Source organism: Phallusia mammillata, chromosome 3 (assembly GCF_965637545.1).
Source record: "Phallusia mammillata chromosome 3, kaPhaMamm4.hap1.1, whole genome shotgun sequence".
Classification (NCBI taxonomy): domain Eukaryota; kingdom Metazoa; phylum Chordata; class Ascidiacea; order Phlebobranchia; family Ascidiidae; genus Phallusia; species Phallusia mammillata.
Window position 1 is genome coordinate 9,387,630 of NC_137254.1, and position 19,823 is coordinate 9,407,452.

A 19,823-nucleotide genomic window follows, 5' to 3' on the forward strand; every position below is an offset into this window, starting at 1 on the left:
ACGTCCAAGGAGATTACAACAAGATCAACCCGAGCACTCAGGTAAAATACAGCAATAGGTTTTAATTATTATAGTTTTTTGCCCCGCAGAGGAAAATATGATATCAATTAATGACATCCAGAATTACCATCTAACGAGATGCAACCACCAACAGAAGATGCTCGAACATCCAATGAGATGCAACCATCATCGGCAAATGGGCCACCATCTAACGAGATGCAACAACCATCGGAAGAAGGACCACCATCTAACGAGATTCAACAGCCATCGGAAGATGGGGCACCATCCAACCAGATTCAACCACCATCGGAAGATGGGCAACCATCCAACCAGATTCAACCACCGTCGGAAGATGGGCAACCATCCAACGAGAATCAACCATCATTGGAAGATGGGCAACCATCCAACCAGATTCAACAACCATCCAACGAGATACCACCATCATCGGAAGATGGTCAACCATCCAACGAGATGCGACCACCATCAAAAAATGGTCAAACATCCAACGAGAGTCAACCCCCTTTGGAAGATGAGCAACCATCCAACGAGATTCAACCATCATCGGAAGATGGGCAACCATCCAACGAGATTCAACCACAATCGGAAGATGGGCAACAATCCAACCAGATTCAACAACCATCGGAAGATGGGCAACCATCCAACCAGATTCAACAACCATCGGAAGATGGGCAACCATCCAACCAGATTCAACAACCATCCAACGAGATACCACCATCATCGGAAGATGGTCAACCATCCAACGAGATGCGACCACCATCAAAAAATGGTCAAACATCCAACGAGAGTCAACCCCCTTTGGAAGATGAGCAACCATCCAACGAGATTCAACCATCATCGGAAGATGGGCAACCATCCAACGAGATTCAACCATCATTGGAAGATGGGCAACCATCCAACCAGATTCAACAACCATCCAACGAGATACCACCATCATCGGAAGATGGTCAACCATCCAACGAGATGCGACCACCATCAAAAAATGGTCAAACATCCAACGAGAGTCAACCCCCTTTGGAAGATGAGCAACCATCCAACGAGATTCAACCATCATCGGAAGATGGGCAACCATCCAACGAGATTCAACCACAATCGGAAGATGGGCAACAATCCAACCAGATTCAACAACCATCGGAAGATGGGCAACCATCCAACCAGATTCAACAACCATCGGAAGATGGGCAACCATCCAACACGATTCAATCACCATCGGAAGATGGGCAACCATCCAATGCGGAGCAACAACAATTATCGGAAGATGGGCAACCTTTGAACGAGCTTGAACCACAATCGGAGGATGGACAACCATTATTGGAAGCTGGGCAACCCACCAACGAAATGCTACCATCATCGGAAGATGAGCAACTAACCAACGAAATGCAACCACCGTACAAAGATGGTATGTGTGCTATGTCAAGAGCACTTTAGCCATCATGTATCTGTGAAACCATTTGTTGGTTGTTAACTCTTAGTACCTATGACCTATAAGTTGTTTACCACTAATACCCAAAAAATGTGGGCCACTTTCTTGTAAACCACACGATAGAATTATTTATGGCATATTTCTTATTTAGCTGATGTTGACAATCAAGGACAAAAAGATGAACAAGGTGACTGGCTCTGGCAAGAGTGGTTTAGAGCATGGGTCATAATCATGGTGGGTCGTAGATGTGTTTAGGAAAATATAATATTTTGATTTTAAAATCGCCCTTTTTTTATGTACCTCATCAGAAGCTATATGTTCAAGTTAACAACTTTGTGCTGTTTTTGCAACTTTTTAACTTGTGCAAAAAGGAGAATATTTTCCTCTTTTTTGAGACACCTTCAGAGTAAAATGCAACTCAAAAACAGTAAACCAAATTGTTGGTTATTAAAACATGTTAAATGTTTCGAACTTACAGATTCTTTAACCGCCTGCATTTTTTAGGGGAAATTTCTGTCAGTAATCATGTAGTAAATGAGTTATATCTTAACAGTTTATATTCCTAGACTGATTGACCAAATTGCCCTATAGATGTCTTTCTAAACTAGTTTCTTCCTGTTAACGGAAATAGGAACAGCATTGAAGATCACAATTGTGGCGAACGATATTTTGAAAAAGTGCTTTTTGCCATAGGTCGCCATCCTCATCTTTTGGTATCTCTACGAGGAATTTAAGAAGAAACACATCGCATATCTTCTGTTGGATTTGGAAACATTACAAACTGAGAGTTTAGAACAGGAACCAATTCAAAATGAGAGTTTAGATAAATGATCAACAAAATTTTAAAATAATAGAAAAAAATTGAACTATAATTTTGTTTGGTGCCTTTTAGATGCTTTTTGTTTCTTTTAGTTGCTTTTGAGTGCTTTTTCGTTTCACCATTCCTAAATCTTTTCTTATTGTATACATAATGTTTCCATAGTATTTGTTTTTTTTTGTTCCCGAATGTTATGCGCGTCAGCATTTTTTTGATTGGCCAAACCCCTTTACAAAAATCACGCTTAAGGAACAGTGGTCGCGTTGTACATATATAAATGTTGTTTTATATGGCGCTATAAATTTTTGCTCCCGTTTTAACGGTATACGTTTGCTTTATTGAATCAATTTATCAGTATCTTAGATACGCGCTTTTTTGTAAATACAGTAATTAGTCAAAGTTGTGAGCTTCAAAGCATGTTTTTAGGGCAAAAATCAAACACAACAAAAAGATATATGTGTAAGTAAAAAAACTCACATTGTAGTTTTTTTCTAGTTTGTAGCCTGATGTAAGGAAAAACTTTATGATAACGTTCGCTCATTTGGAAATTGTTTAGTTTATTGCGTATATAGGTAGCAGAGATAAAATGAACTATCTGTGATGTACAAGGGGTTTAAAGGTTTAAACATTTGCCGCCTCATTAGATCCCCGACTCGATGTGACTTACCGCGGCGGTGTACGGAGGCATGCGGGGCCGCTGAAATTTTAGCAAGATGTCGGGAACCCAGGTTCACGAGTCTGATTACTGTCTTGCTAAACAAACCATAACGTTTTGAGCTAATACAATACTATAATATGTTGTTAGTGAATTTTAATGGTTGCATTTAGTTGTTTTCGAAGAAAAAATATTTTGGAGGGCTTTCACGAAAGTACAGTTTAAAATATCTGACTTTGCTGGATGACGCAGCTAAATAGGTTACCGGCGCTGTCAGATGCGGTTAAATATCGTCGAAAATGTCGCACAGAATTCAGGGACGTATGGTAGGCCTACGTAAAATATCTGCGTATGCATTTTAAAAAGTGTGAAGTTTTCCTTTTTGAGTTAGTGTAACCACTAAGAAAGCGGAGTGGTTTGAGAAACCTTCTGGCGATCATAACGTTGTCGGTCCCAATTCCGTCATTTTGAAAACGTTTCCCTGGGCAAGAAACTTAAGCGACATTTTTAATTCAGTTGTATATTATAGCTTGAATAAGGACCAAAACTTGATTCAACGGACTTGCAATAAAGCAGGCAGCTAGACTACGGACTCATTATGAGCATAACGCATACAAGCGCTGCACGCCCACAGAAAATTGCAAACCAACGATTTTTGAAACAAATAATCACTCGTTTAAACATTTTGGTGTTTTTCAGGCATACAACACATAGCAACTGTTATAAACAACGTTGCAACATAAAATTTGATCACAATTACAATTGCTCATTTAACGGGTATCAGTGCGACATCTAAAACGTTTAAAAATAGACATCATATCACAACAGAAAAAAGCCAGGCCCGATTAAATTCTTTGACCGAATTACACCTTCAAATCGCTACAGTTATTTTCACACCACTTCAGGATTTCTTTACATCGCGGATCGCTTGGTCCAGTTTGTCGACTAGCATGTCCGCGTGGGTCGGTGTGAAAAGAAGACAAGGTCGAAATCGCATGGTATCCGCTCCGCACACGCCAACCAGAACACCTGGTTAGAATTTTAGAAAAACAATACATTGTGTATTAACCAAGAGCGTTTATAGTTCGAGTATAGCAAAAATAGACCACGGGCTGTATATGCATACAACACAGATATTTTTACTTTGTTGCGTACCAAACACTCTCATCCTCATACTGAGGTTACAGGCAGGTTTTTTTTAAGGTTTGGTTTGGGTGACCGCTAAGTAGTTTTAAGAGACCGCAAGTGTTTTATTTAAATACCAAAAAATAGCCAAATCCAAATTTTGGGAAACCGCTGGAGAAATTTGGGGGACCGAAACGGTCACCTTAAAAAAAACATTGGTTACAGGTACCTCAATAACTGTTTCTAAGCATATTTAGATAGATTTGCTTCTAAGCTGTAGTCAGTACACACTCTTTTGAATTACAAGGTCTCATCAGTGCAGCTGGTGACAAGACATATGCCATATTGGCTAGAGTGTAGTCATCTAACAGCACTCTAGTTTGTTAGAACTAACAGGCAGAAATCTCATGTCTCGCCAAATCTGTTCAATATCACCAGCTGCACTGATGAAACCTTAGATTTCGTAACATTGTACAATGTGCACTGTCTGCAGCTCAAAACATTTTATAATTTTGCTTGAGAACTAAAATAAAATTAGGTCGAGATTTGCAGTACTGCATTGAAATAGTTTAAGGCAGCGGTTCCCAACCGGGGAGGAATTTGGAAACTTGAGAAGAGCAATTTTATTTAATTTCTACACGTGTATGGTAAATAGACATATTAGCTCAAGCCTTATAACCTGTTAAGTTGACAAAATAACCAATTTTTGTTGACCTTTGTATGGTTTAGTATCTACTATGTAGTATATCAGGGAGGAATAAAAATGTTTTGAGAGTTTAGGGGAAGAAACTCTCCAAAAAAGGTTGGGAACCATTGGTTTAAGTTTAAGGGAACACACTTCATTTAAAATATATAGTCTCCGCAAGCCGCACACCAACGTCTTGCCAAAAAGAAATGCTTTGGAGGCCTGCTTGATTCGGTACAACGTATTGATATAGGCCTGGACAGTGGTGGGATTCAAATTTTTAGCCAGCTGGTTCTATCCCAAAAGTCATACTTTTCAGCCGGTTCTGTTACAAAAAGTCCATTGACAGTAACCAGTAATGCTAACCGGTTCGCTGATCTCATAAAATTTTGTGAGATGGTTCTATAGAACCGCTGCGAACCGGCTGAATCCCACCACTGGGTCAGGCGTACTGCAAACAAATAATCAAATTACCTTTTTGAAGCAACTGCTTGTGAACTTTATCCCTTATACCTTCACCCAGAATATCAATCGCCGAAAAGGTACCCAGGCCTCTAGACCCATTTGCCACCCCTGGGTGTAGCTTCTCCAGCTGTTTTAAGCCCCCGATTAGATGCTTTCCCGTTTTTCCGGCCTGTTCAACCAAGTTATCCCGATTAACCACTTTGAGGGTCTTTTCCAGAAGATGAAGTTTTACCGGGTCTCCCATCCAAGTGTTAAACACGCGGTAGCCCTGCAAAGTATGACGTCGTGAGTGACGTAATGTGATGACGATTTGTGCATTGCGTAGGCACAACATACAAAAAGTTGAAGTTTAGTTTTACTGTTAGTTACCATATATAAACTACTCAATTGAATGATATTTACTTAAATTCTTATCATCAATAAGGTATACTCAAGATCAGTCCATTTTTCCAAATACTCAATTAACTTTTCGTACTCACTAAATCAAGTAACTGTTTTCGAGTACTTAGTTATATGGCTATTTTCTAATACTCAGCTTGAGTCACCATTTCGACTACTCAATTTATGTCAATTTTCGCAACTAATCAACAATTTAAGTAACTGTTTGCAAGCACCTACCTCAAGAAACCGTTTTCGAACAATCAACCCAAGTGGCCGTTTTTAAATACTCGACTTGTATCACACATTTTAACAACTCAACTTAAAAATATTTTCCCAACTACTCAACAATTTAAGTAACTATTTTCAAACATTTAACTCAAGTAAACGTTTTCGATCATTCAAATCAAATGCCTGGTTAAATCAACATTTTCGACTACTCAATTCAAGACCATCTTTCCAACTAATCAACAACTTGAACGGCTTTTTTTAATGTCCTAACTTAGGTAACTTTTCCAAACACTCAACTCAAACGAACGTTTTCAAATGCTCAACTTGAGATAACGTTTCCAACTACTAAAGACGAGTGACTTTTTTAAGAGTCATTGCTCCCTTAAACTAAACACTAATTCTGACTACTCAACACGACTTACCACTTATCTCGAGTAAGTGTTTTCCAGTTGACTCGAGTCAATGTGTTTTAATCCTCACCTTAAATCATTGCTCATACCCAACTCAAGTCAGTTTTTCCGACAAAACAATTAGATTTAATCTTTCCAAATATTCAAGTCGAGTCACAATTCCAGCTACTCGACTCAATTAATTTTCTTCTAGCTTCTTACCTAATTTGCTGTTTTATTTCATCTATTTGTGTCAGTGGTTCCCAACCGGGGAGGAATTCCTCCCAAGGGAGGATTTTTAAAACTTAAGGGAAGGATTTTTTTATGATTTTTGCACGTGGATTGTAAATCAGTGCTCTTCAACTGTTTTAGTGACGCGGAACCCTTAAGGTAGTTTGTCAAACTTTGCGGAACCCCCATAAAATAATTTTAATGAATGTAATACAAGTAGGCTACATCAAAGAAAAAAGATTCATACATCCAAAGCACATCACAAAGGTTGAATTGAATTAAACGGTTAACTGAAACACATTGCCGTGTTATTTGGATCGGTCGTTTCTACATTAATCTCGCAACTTAGCTAGAGCGTAACAAGGTTGTATTTATTACGTCACAATTGATCAATGGTGTAACAAAGGTTAACAATATTGCACAGGCGAGCATTGCTGTTCGAAACAATGATACTATGAATCATTCGTGTTCGAATTGCTACTCCCCGTGCAACCCTTAAAGGTCACGGAACCCCTGAAAGGGTTGTACGGAACTCTAGGGTTCCGCGGAACCCCGGTTGAAGAGCTCTGTTGTAAATAGACACTTAAGCTTTGGGATTATGAACTGGGAAGTTGATAAAATACCCATATTTTAAAAGATCTTTGCATAGTTTAGCATATATGTAATATATTAGAAAGGAATGAGAATGTTTCAAATTATTAAGGAGGGAATTCATCGAAAAAGTTGGGAACCACTGATTAGAACAAACATTTAAAAATCATAACTTCCAAACCGTTGCTCACAATTTATTTCAGCAGATTAATTTTTACTTACAATATCCCATCTAATCTCATCAGAGAAATAATAACCGCCGGTCAACATTTTCTTGGCAAACGTTACAACATCCGGCGATTTTTCCATCTTAAAGTGCTCGTGCGCCCACCAGCGGCCAGTTACCGCCATACCAGTTTGAACCTCGTCACAGATGAATGCGATTCCTTGCTGCAAAATCACGTGATGTTAAAGGGTATCCTCATTTTTAAACAGTGATTTTAAAGGCAATACTACATCTATATTTTTTTAAACAAGGGGACAAAAAAATAGATTTGTTTCGCTGGGATGAACATACATTTTCATAACTGGGATCAACCCGGAAGCGTTCATGCAGAACAGCGATCACGGCACATTCATATATAAATCATAGTAAGCCAGGCCCAATAAAGACGTCATACCGAATCAAGCCGTTTACCCAAGTAGATTTTTAAGGTTTAATCTATAATTCTGGTCGGTTGTCAGACATTTTACTAAGAGCAAGCAAATAGTATGAGCATGTTCCATATTTAGTAAGCAGCATACAGTGTACACTGTTTTGCTTTAGTTCCCAAAGAGATGTTTGGTTAACAAATAATCAGCTTTCCGTGGCTTTGGCCAAGTTGTGGCATTGAACAGATTTGAAACGTCATGTCTTTTCAACATGTTACTCCCCAAAATACATGGGTACCATAGTCTTGCTAGACTGACCTGCACTGATGACTTATACGTCAAAACAATATGCACTGTCCAAAACTTACGTATTCTGTATTTAGGTTTCGAAAACTTCTGAAATACTAAACATTAAAGCGAATTTCATCCATCAAAGGCCACATTTTTTATTAAATGACTGTCATCATATAGCCGTTGTTATTTTTGTTATCAAATTTGTTAACAACAAGCAGGGTTTTTTTAAGGTTTGGTTTGGGTGACCGCTAAGTAGTTTTAAGAGACCGCAAGTGTTTCATTTAAATACCAAAAAATAGCCATATCCAAATTTTGGGAAACCGCTGGGGAAATTTGGGGGACCGTTTCGGTAGGCACGTGCCTACAGGCCAGTCAAAAATCCAGGCCACTTTAAAATCAGTAGAAATTTAGTCAGTATTTGGCAACACTGATAATTGTATTTTTTTAGTTGGCAACCCTGATTTTCGGGCCACTTATAAAATGTGCCTACAGACCCTTAATCCGGCACTGACTAAAACAATCACCAAGCCGGAAATAGCTGCGCAATGTTAAAACGTTATGAAGCGCATAAAAGTGGAGGGCACAATTGGTAGATAATGGCTGAACGCGCTGCAGCTACACTCTATTATAAAGCGTTATGGGACTGGGGCTCATAAAAAAGTGAGGCTGGCGCAGTGTTGGTAAACCGTATACAAGGCTAATTTACAGTATGCCTTGCTGCGTAAAATGCTTGCAACACAGACACTTTGTTTGTATTAGGCCAGGCGTACTGGGGTTAACTCAATTAACACGGAGATAATCCATTCAGCAAGAGTTTATAAAAAGTCCTAGCAATTTAAGAATCATAAAATGGGTACAATATTTTAGACTGATATGGTCAATGGGGCGATCCCCTGCTACGAAGCTGACATGTGCAGCATACAAGGCAGGCAACGGTGCTTGTGATTCGACTTTCTACGGGTTCACCACTGAGCCTGTGTAGCTCAGTTGCAAGAGCGCGAGTCCCGGAAAGACTCTTGTCGTGGGTTCGAATCCCACCGCAGGCTATATTTTTCTAGCCTATGCCTTGCCATGTGGTGGTGAACGCTTGTTGACCGGCTGATTCGGTACAACGCCTTCAATTGGCCTAGCGTACTGTGATGTATTTACTTTGAATATTTTATTAAGCTTACTCGTTCTGTCATTTTCTTGAGTTTTCTGAAGTAATCTCCCGAGGCATGAAAATCTCCGCCCTCTGCTTGGACTGGCTCGATAATTAAGCCAGCTACCGGAGCTTTAGTCTTCCACTGCTCCACTAAGTCTTCAGCTACTTCAAGACAACGCGCCTAAAAATTAAGATGTATTATTTTTCGTACGAAATTTTTTGAAGATAATGTAACTAATAGAAACTTTTGATATCCATGCATTTTTTCGACTGATTTGCGTAAGTCCAAAAGTCATGGGTTCTAATCTCAAGGAGGGTAAGTATTTTTACATTCAAATCTGCCAAATCATGTTGAAGACACATTAAAAAAATATCAAAATTTTGTGCCCTTACGATCAAATAGAAGTCTTATCAGTTTAAAAAATAATATTTTTAAAAGTTGATTCAATGTTATTTTTAAAAATAAAAAAACGGTTATATTTCAAATTATAGAGTTTTTCAGACTTTTGACACTTTTTAAACTTCCCACAATCTGTTCAAGAAATGAGTTAATCTACGTTAATTCGGACCCGTTTGGACCAAAAAAATTGTCCGGATTAGGCGAAGATACGGATTAACCGAATCCCATTTACCCGAGGTATTTCGTATTAGCATTGTCCCAAATTCACAACTCAGAAAATAACTTAAAAACCAAAAAAATGTTACCAAAATTTAAACTGACCTCTTCAGCAGCATTTTCCCGTTCAAACTCCTCCAATGGATATTTGAGTCTTGGAAACGGAGCAATTGGCCAATCAAAACTTGGCACGTCTATTTTGTGAATTGGCTTACTATGAGTGGTTGACAGTGCACCCAGGGTACGCCCATGAAACGCCCCCTCGAACGAGAGAATGGAGAGTTTTGGCGCACCTGGTGGCTAAAATTTGAAATCAATATGTTATAAGATTTCTATCTACTGCAAAAAGTTTGTATTTAACGTTAACAAAAGTATAAACATTTTTTACCTAATGGAGCTTAAATGGTCTTCGAGTACCAAAAACAAAATAATTTAGTTTGTGAAATAGATAAATCTAACTAAAAGTTACAAAATGCTTTACTTTGCAATGCAACCTCTTAAGAACCTTTTAAGTGAGGTAGTAAATATAGCCTCTTTGTTTCATATTCTATGGTTCTCTTAGTAAAACGCTGGGTCAAACGGGGTCAAAGTCAAAGTGCATAACATCTGATGCCTACCAACCATGTATTTAGTTTTAAATAAAGTTAAATTTTTAAAGAACCACTTTAAATTAAACGATTTGATGGCCAGTAGGTAAAATGATAGTTTAGCTCAGTGATTCTCAAACGCGGATCTCTGGGCCGCATGTGGTTCCCAACTACTTATTTTGTGGCTCCCACCAAACCTCAGAAAACCACAAAAGATTGCTATTTTAGCTTCCAAGTTAATAATCTTTAGTGATTTTCTCAAGGTTTCATTTTTTGCGGCTCCCTACACACCTAAAAACAACCATTTGGCCCTGATAACAAAAATGTTTGAGAACCACTCGTTTAGCTACAGATAAGTGCTTTAAACACCCATATAGTATGTCATATTTACGCCATACAAACGAAAAGACGTTGTTTAATAGTCAGAGTGTAACAATTGATCAATTCTCTCAATGACGTAACATCATCTGTGACGTAATACCTGGTTCCGCATGCACGACTCGTAGGCCGGGTCGCCCAAGGGGGGCAGTTCGACCCCCCGTTTTTTCTTCATGTACCAAAAGAAGACCGATTTGATGGCGTTCTCGTTCGAGCAACTGCCGCAAGCCATCGTGATCACCTGACCAAGACCACGTGGTGCGACTTTGAGCAAGGTTTTATCAATGAGCGCGGGAAAGTCCCGGTTAGGGAACATCGCCATTGCTGGTCTGTTGATCATAGCGGACTGCGAAAAAATATTGTTAGTTAGATTTTGCAATAGACATTTTTTGACTAGAAATAAAGTACAGTGACGTCATGCAATACTCATGACGTCACACAACATGTCGTCAAAACAGCTTTTTTAAGCGCCACCTTTTGAAAACGTAAGATATGAAACGTGATGTTTTTGCATCTGAATGACGTAAGCACGTATGTTAAATGACGTCACCATGACATGTGTCGTACCTGCGCGGCAGCAGTATTGCATGTTTCTAACAGATCAGGGTGATTGTATCCTAAAACAATAAAAACATTTGTTACAAGGTAATATGGCATTAGAAAAGTGCAAAACTCAAAACCGAGTATAAAAATGGAATCAATATTAGCAAGTACAAAGTTTTTAAGCAGCACATAGTGATGTATGTGGAAATCCACTTTGTGTACCGTATTTATTCGATTGTAAGCTACGGCTTAAAAAGTTTTTACAGTTTGTGTGGCTTACAATTTTACCGGTATTATTTCCCCACCTCTTATTTTTATTATATTTCGCGTTCAATATTCGTTTGCAAATTGGCTTCACACGTCAACATACGCTCTGCTGGGTACAATTATTTGCGTTACTAACAATTGTTGACAAATAATAGCAACGAAAGAAGTGTTATGGAACGCTAGTAACCAACATCATTGCATGCGACTTACAAATCGATGCTTACATTATTTTATTGACACCTTAACAAAGGGCATACACTCGAGTAAATACGACGGTTGTACAGGAGTTTCTAAAATGTGTCTAACGCTTTTGTGGGATCCTTTACCTTGATGGCTATCATCATATTGTATACGTTTTTAACCCACTACAACACTATTATAAGTAAAAATTCGATAAATATAAGCAAATGTTAACAAACTAGTTGCTAGAAACTCTTATACTGCCATTGGCCTGGTGGGATTCGAACCCACGGCAGAACCTTATCTTGGACTACGATATTGCCGACTAAATCAAGGTTATCCAGTTTTAAGCAGGCCTGAAATTGGGGTCCCGAATAGGTTGAGAAAAACCCCTAAACCCGGGCTGAAACGGTTATAAAAAAAACGAATTGGGTCGAAAATTGGTGAAATTGCGACAAAAATTATACTAAGCGTGACGTCAGACGCGAATCAAGCCAGTTTTAAGTAAACTAACGCCAGAACCCGCAGCATGACTTTAAACAACTTGATTACCTAATGGCAATGAGGAGATTTGCTGAAAACAGTCAAGCAGAACATTTTCGTCAGCATCCACTAAATAGTTGCCTTGACTTTTTTCAAAATCACAGAACAGCGCGACGGCTTGTGCAGACTAAAAGAATAAACAAAAAAATGATATTTTAACAACATGAATTATATAAAAGTTGTACAAATTGATGGTAAATTAGACCATAAGTACAGTTATTCGAGCAGTGGCCAAATTTCTTGACAACCGTTTGAGCGGCTTACATTTTTAATGTTATGTCGATATTTCTTTCAACTGCCCAGCATTTAAATACCAATTGTTTAAATGCGTAGAATTACTTTACATATGTAGGCCTGCTTATTACTGAAAATAGTTTCTAAACATTACAGCACGCGGCTTATTTTTAGGAAAATGCTGTGCTTAGTTTAAATCAAAGCATATATACTTATTAAACTGAAAATATTCAAATGAACTGTATTTTTCTATTTTATTTTTTAATTTGTTTAAAAATTATTAACGTTTGCTTACTGTAGACTGTCAAATGCAACCAAGTTTAAAGAAACGTTTTAAACAAAAACAACCATAAAATTGCTAACCTGAATTTTGCTTGTTTCTTGTATAAGATTCTGCAACACAAACAAAGAAAAAATGTTATCAAAATTGCATTTTGTCGGGATTGTTTTTTATTAAACAACCCGGTTTTAACCAACCCCACCAAAAGATTTTCCCAGAAGGGAACTAAAAGTATTAACTTTGAAACAGTAAGTTTATTGGTAAAAATAACGGCCCAAATAGAAGTAAAAAGTGACATGCTTTATTTTTCAAACGTTTCGGCAAATGCTCATGCTATCATAAAAACATCATAACTGATGTGGCCTTTATGTCACTGATGGTGGCATGAGCATTTGCCGAAACGTTCGAAATATAAAGCATGTCGCTATTTACGTCTATTTGAGCCGTTATTTTCACCATTAAACTTATGAACAGATCCGTTTATAATGAACTATTTAATTATAAATTATTTGTATTGAAGTAAATTCACTTCCAAAATGAGTAGAGTTGAAGCAAGTTCATACACGTTATCGAACCATGTTTTTGTGTGTACTTAATGTTTTACATCAACACGCCGCAGATCTGTTTGCAAGTCACTACTTTCTATCAAAAAGCAATTTCCAGACGAGCAAATCGATTAACGAGTTTTTCATCGATTTTCCCGCCAAACCCTTGTCCAATCACGCTCGACTTCATCAATAATTAACGATTGTTTGCAAATAATTGACTCAAAATCCATGTGATTATGTTGAACTAGTGATTTCCTATGGGGCAGTGTTTCATTATAGCTAAGACAAAAATCCTTGTTTTTTCTAGTTAGGGCATGGATGAACAGCTGGGATCAGCCCTGAATCATCGATGTATATACCAGCGATCACGGTACACTCGTATCCAAATCATAGTCATTTTGGAATAATTAAGCGTTATAGCCGAACACCAAGCATTCACCATATATGGCATGATAAAGGCTAGAAAAATCCAGCCTGCAGTGGGATTCGAACCCACGCTGATTCGGTATAACGCCTTCACTATGCCTATGGATGTTTATTCCACCGGTTTAATTTTCATTTAGACCGCGAATACAGATTTTAGATCATAACAATACATTACTGACAAATAAGTTACTCGGAAAATATTGGTATGTATTCTGAAGTGACTTAACTTCTAGAAAATGACTCAAGACTTAGCGAAGGACGTCTAAGAGCAATGTAATTCGGAACAATTGCAAAAAATATACTAGATTTGTGACCTAAAAGGCAAGCAGAATTCTTTTAAAACCCACTAGAGCAACTAAATCGAAATCAAAAGAAAACATTAAGTGTAAAACTCAACAATAGATGCTTATAGTTATTAAACACGAAGTATTTTGCCTGTGTAATTTTCGAAGCCAAGCAACCTTATTTTACAACTTTTTCCAAACCTAGATATGTTACAAGAGATTTTGGATTAGATTGACTGTCAGTTTAGCAATTGGAAAGTAAATACTAATTTGTTGGACCTTGGCTAGCAGTAAAATAGTAAACATATAAACAGTAAAATTTAACGCTGACTTTAATTCGTTGCATATGCAAAACGTAAATTTAGAGGCACTATGACAGTTATAATCCTGGTACCTTTGTATTAGGACCAGGAACCTCCGTTTTTACACTTGGCGCATTTGGTTCAACCGCTGCGCTTGCATGCTGGAATCGTGAGTCTGAAAAAAAAAGGAAAATAAAACAATAAAAAGCGGAAATCATAATTATTGTTCATTAATCAAAATATTTGTTTTCGTTTCGTCCAGTACTGTGACGGGTTTTATGCAAAACTGGGGCCCGACCCGACTTTTGCCAAAAACGAAACCCGTTTGTAAAATCAGGACCGAATCAAGCCTGTTTTATTTAATTTATGCCCGAACTCGTCTATTCGGCTGCCCTTTACAAATATGGTTTTACCTAATTACGTACTACATAGTATTCAAAACTGCGCAGAACTAACATTACATCAACTACCACTAAAGCATCATTGTTTTGTCTAACAGCCGTCAAAAAAACATTAAATAATTTGCAGGCTGGCAACAGCCTTACCCCAAAAAGACACAAAACTAAGATAAACACACAATTTTCCTGTTGTGGTAACACCACTGCTTGCCTTGTAGCAAAACGTTTAATATAATGTCAATAATTCGATTAATCCCCGAATGTATTTGGCAAAACTGCCGAATATTCTGTTTCGGCTAGAACCCCATTTTTCCGATTTTGTGCACTCTAGTTTGAACTGTGTTTTATTTCTGCTGGTTGAAAACCAAAAATTACTTACGTTTAGTTGCAGATTGCGAAATAGCTTTCCCACGGCGTAAAACATCTCCGAATTTGACTCCACAAGACATCTTGGACAACATTTTCACACACTGCTATCAGTAAATATGCCGCCTGGCGCACTAATCTCCCTGTTTCTACGAAGAAAAAAAGGGGTAGTAATTCACATGGGAAATCAAATACACGGCTCGAAAATATATTTGTTTCCCAAACCAACTTTGTCTAGCCAACCGTAGCGGTTGTTATACACGATTGGGAAATTCTACTGACGTATATATTTTCTCGCAAGTTTACTAAATACCGATGGACTGCGCCAAGCATTAAACAATATTTAAAATAAAATTGTGTACACATGGTGACGGTTAGGGCTATTAGGGTTGGGGTGAAGTTTTTTAATAAAAATTGCAATAAACTCAACATGTAAACTTAGTTACTAACCCTACAATCAGTTCCTAACTCTCTCCTAGCTCACTCTTAATTTAAATAACTCTGCTCTTTACGCCATCTATCAATATTTAACAAACTTTGTCTGTTATGAGTTCTTTTGCTAGTTAGCTCAAACACCATTTCACGACACAAAAAGCGCGCTTGTTTCAAATGCATTTTTTCACCTTTAAAAACGTATTTGTTCGTCGATCTTTGGGAACACACCGATTGACATAAAATCTACCAAGCTTTGACGTATATTAGTCGTCATAAACTGACCCAAAAAAACTATTTTTTCTAGGACAATATTTCGACTAAATATATCTGTCAAGTAGACGCCCAAAACTGACCCCTGAGATTTGGCCTCATGTACACCAAAATTGTAATCCCTGCAATACGTAGATTTTTAGGACAGAAAGCGACTATTAGTCCGAATTCGTCGATAGGACGTCACATGTCTGCTGGGGGGTTGCTTTAAAATACCCAATCTACCCAACTAGAAATGCACTATTCAAACCACGCAATTGAAGTTATTCCAACAAAATGCTTAATCAGTGCAACAACTAAACTTTATGCATACGCAATGTATTCCAGTAACTGAATTTGTAATTTTTCCGTGCTAAAGAAATGAAAACCGCACGTATTTTACTCTAAAACATGCAATTCACTTTATAAAATGTAAAAGCATGTGAGCCATTAAATGATAAGCTGCACTTTAAATTAGTAAAATAAAATGCGCACTTTAAAGCAGATTGCATATTCTTGGTAAATCGCTGAACAACAATTCATTGCGTTTGTAATATCTCTATGGTTAACAACGTTTACCATGCAATTGTAGTATCACCACAATGTTGTGTGTGACGTCATAATTGGTTGTGGTGCGTTGGGTTAACTGTGCATTTTTTTGGCATTCTATTTTTACACGTGGTGTAGTGCGCTGAAGTGAAACAAATTGTTAAAATGTTGAAATATTGCCTTTTGGACCTACGCAAAACCAGTAGGTAAGTGTTGCTTATTTGGAAAACTTGTTATTGATGCTGTTGTACGTATTTTGACATTGATTTCGTTTATTCAGAAAACCGTATTACAAATATCTCTAAACCTGTGTGGTGTAAAGAGAGGATGCGAGTTTAAACTGAAAGGTCGCGTGAAACAAAACAAAAGGGATTCAAAAGCGTTCACACTTCAAGTCTAGCCATTGTATACTTCAAGCTCTATTTGCCAACAAAGTCAAGAAAAATTGGCCAAGCGCATCAATATTTACCAAACGTCACGCTTGACATGATATCACGCAAAAGCAAAAATTGGACATTAAAAGATACTTTACCAATTCTTGAAAGCAGACAAAAAAATTAAACAAAAATGAGACCAGTTGTTGGTTTTTAAAAACACATATTAGGTTAACTTTTATAATTGTCCGTTTAATAAAACTAACAAAAGCAATAAAACGTGCTGACATAGAAGCAAAACTTTAGCATTATAATTGCTGCTTTGACTGATAAAAAAAGTCCTTCAAGCATTTATTAAAACTTTTGAATAATGCTTACTACTTGCACGAACTTAAATGCAAGTAGGGTTTTCTAGCCAGATTTTTGCTGCCAATTATAACCAACTCAAACACTTTTTTAAGTGCATTAGAATGCAAATCACTCAACCGTTAAGACAATTTTTTTAGTCACTACCCAAACAAGGCAAGGGTTACTTGAGGTCAGTCTGGAAGCGCCAGCCCATCAAAACACCATATTAAGAAGGTGGGCGGCAACCGGCAAGCAATTCAAAAGCACTTTTAAGCTAATACATCCACCTTAATCACTTCTTGTTTCTTTTTGTAATGAATTTGTGAATACAGCTTGTTCAATTCAACCTTGTTCACTAATTGTGCCTTCACCTTTTACTTTGCAACGTATTAATGTCGCACTTCTGCTTCCCTCTTGGTGACTGTTCTAATGCAATATTTTCGATTCTACCAAACTAATTTAACTCAAATTATGTCCAAATGTACAAATCTCACCCTCCAATATGAGTCCCTGTCACATAACGCTTGTAGCAACGGTGTAGCTGCAGCGCGTCTACCATCTATCCACCAATTGTCCCCCCAACTCTGTGGCGCTTTTTAAGGTCCGAACGTGGCGCAGTTATTTCCGGCCTGGTGAATGTTTTAGCGCAATTGTGCTGCTACGATTTTGCCGGCGAAATTAACTCAACTCAACTAAATTTACTAAACTTACAGGACAGATCAATGCACCACCGGGGTTAGATTTCAAATTTAATTTTAGCATTGCAATTTGAAAACAGTCTTTTAGTAACTTCCTAAAAGTTAAAATGGACTGTCTTGATTGCGTAACCTTATTTCGAGCCCTGCGCAAAGAAAGGTTCTTTGTCACGGTTGGCTAGCCCTGTCGTTGCCGATTTTGTTTATTTTAGGTTTGCAAATGGCACTGGCAAACTTTTAACTTTCTGTTTTTACGACTAATTGTTGCTTTTTTATTGATTTAAGTACTTTACAAAACGCTTACAAACATAATAATGATCATTTGTCTATGCTGAGTTGCAAGACTGGTTTTAAAAGCGTAATCAAACTAATCTAATTACTGTTTTGCGCTACTGCTGCTGTACTAGTTTACTGTGTAACTCCAAAAGCTGCTGCGTTGTTTACACAGGTAGCTGTTGTTTACACAGTTGTGGGCGTGTTGTGATGCCCAGACGAAGTTAATCCTTTTACCGTATTGCGTTGACGGTATTTTTTCACTGACATTCTAAACGTTCGGTGTCAATTTCGCAACTTTTGATGTGTTCCTGTGTTGACAAAAACCGTAGACTGTTGCACTACCAGCAGGCCTGTACAGCAGCTGCCTTTTAATAGCTGTCAAAACAACCAAGTAACTATCAATATGGTTCAGCTGCAGCGCATTTAATCAAGACCCACTTATTGTGCCATCCATTTTTGCGTCCCATATTCTCTCAACGTTCGACAGCTATTTCCGGCTTGGTGATAGTTCAGTGCAATTGTGTCAGTATGTGTTCTTTCACCAAGCAAAATCAACTTAATTTAATAATATCGGCTTGGTGATCATTTGTGCGTAAATTGGATGCTACGTGTAGTTTTCACTAAATAAACTCTTATCATCACCACAGTATAAACATGAACACTAAAACTACAACAGCTAATGAAACTTTTGCAACAGAATGTATTCACTGCAAAGTGTCTGTCAGTATTCATGAATATACTGTTAAAGTCTTAGTCTAGACTCTAGAGGTCCTAAAATTAAGACTAAAACTGAATGTCAAGGATCTAGTTGAACTCTATATCTGAGTCAGCAGTAAACGTAGTGCACTGCAGACCCGACAAATTTTTACTATCTGCAAACACATCCTATGTTTGCTTTGAGGTGCACAAAAGCTTTTGAGCACTTTTGAAGGCTCAAAAATCTGCTAGAAAGATAGGTATGTCACTGAGTACACAAAATATTGTCAATATACTATTTTAGTCATACAGTACCACAACCGGAAAAAATGACTACAGTACCATAACCGGTTTATTTTTTTCAATGTAAAAGCAGATTATGACTTAAATGCCTGTATATAAAGCCTAAAATTAAGTCTATTCTAGCCGTTTTATGAATAAACACCACTACTAAATGATTCTTTTAGTCATTTTTTCATGTAAAAACCTCTCAAATAAAGCTAATCTAACCGGTGTAGCGGTCATGATATTAATGTGCACAAAGTTTATGTTCAACGTTAGCATGTTGTTTGTAATAATGTTGCACAGCATATAGGGGAAGTGTTTAACCTCTTTATAACTGGATGTAAGTGTTGGTATTTCCGCTCTCATGCAAGTCATAAGATATTTTGAGTCATTTTGTTATTCTAGAACAGTGGTTCTTAAAGTATGGGTCGCGACCCAAACATGGGTCGCGCAGGGTCACAAAATGGGTCGCGCTGTGGTGATTCAATTCTGCCCAAACGAACTTTTTACATTTCAATTTTTAAGTATTTTCAATTCTCAGTCATGACTGAATTATTGTATCATAGCCATTTTATGTGGCTTTATCTTAGTAACCTTGGAGTATTGCAGCATAAGTAAGTGGTTTTCTGAGAGTTTTGATAGCATCGTAGCCAAATACAGCCTCACTCGACAACGCTATACAGCAAAATGAACCAATCATTATAACATACAGACATAGCCTTCCAATTTTCTATTACGCACACGGCGATTGTAACACGTTAGCACGGGGAATGCTAGGAGGTTAATCATATGAAACTGAAATTGAAAAGTAACAGTTAGCATTTAAGGATGATAACTATTCATACAAAAATAAAAAATACATTTTTGTTGTTTGGGGCTTGGGTCGCAAGATGTTCATAAAGCTCAGATTTGGGTCGCGGTCAAAAA

The 19,823-nt window shown here is 37.6% G+C and overlaps 2 protein-coding genes across 2 annotated transcripts; one reads left to right on the forward strand and one right to left on the reverse strand.

The window, feature by feature from the left end:
• The first annotated feature begins 138 nt into the window (after positions 1-138).
• On the forward strand, positions 139-2,272 carry LOC145219452 (uncharacterized). The gene is made up of 3 exons (XM_080086816.1): positions 139-1,417; positions 1,593-1,675; positions 2,135-2,272. The coding sequence occupies exons 1-3, from the start codon at positions 139-141 to the stop codon at positions 2,270-2,272; spliced, it is 1,500 nt and encodes a 499-aa protein (XP_079942942.1).
• A 1,293-nt stretch (positions 2,273-3,565) lies between these two features.
• LOC145217968 (4-aminobutyrate aminotransferase, mitochondrial-like) lies at positions 3,566-15,163 on the reverse strand. Its single transcript, XM_080085359.1, has 11 exons — positions 15,003-15,163; positions 14,318-14,400; positions 12,749-12,778; positions 12,161-12,278; positions 11,186-11,235; positions 10,722-10,964; positions 9,759-9,953; positions 9,066-9,218; positions 7,231-7,398; positions 5,198-5,456; positions 3,566-3,942 (listed from the first exon to the last, which is right to left on the reverse strand). The coding sequence occupies exons 1-11, from the start codon at positions 15,082-15,084 to the stop codon at positions 3,815-3,817; spliced, it is 1,509 nt and encodes a 502-aa protein (XP_079941485.1). The 5' UTR covers positions 15,085-15,163; the 3' UTR covers positions 3,566-3,814.
• Between the last annotated feature and the right edge of the window lie 4,660 nt (positions 15,164-19,823).

Coding starts and splice junctions, on each gene's coding strand:
- LOC145219452 (XM_080086816.1), top strand. CDS start 139: ATGCAACCACCAACAGAAGATGCTCGAACATCCAATGAGATGCAACCA. Junction 1,418..1,592: donor GCAACCACCGTACAAAGATG/GTATGTGTGCTA, acceptor TTTCTTATTTAG/CTGATGTTGACAATCAAGGA. Junction 1,676..2,134: donor GAGCATGGGTCATAATCATG/GTGGGTCGTAGA, acceptor TTTTTGCCATAG/GTCGCCATCCTCATCTTTTG.
- LOC145217968 (XM_080085359.1), bottom strand. CDS start 15,084: ATGTTGTCCAAGATGTCTTGTGGAGTCAAATTCGGAGATGTTTTACGC. Junction 10,965..11,185: donor GCAATACTGCTGCCGCGCAG/GTACGACACATG, acceptor ATTTTTTCGCAG/TCCGCTATGATCAACAGACC. Junction 3,943..5,197: donor CAAGCAGTTGCTTCAAAAAG/GTAATTTGATTA, acceptor AATTCTAACCAG/GTGTTCTGGTTGGCGTGTGC.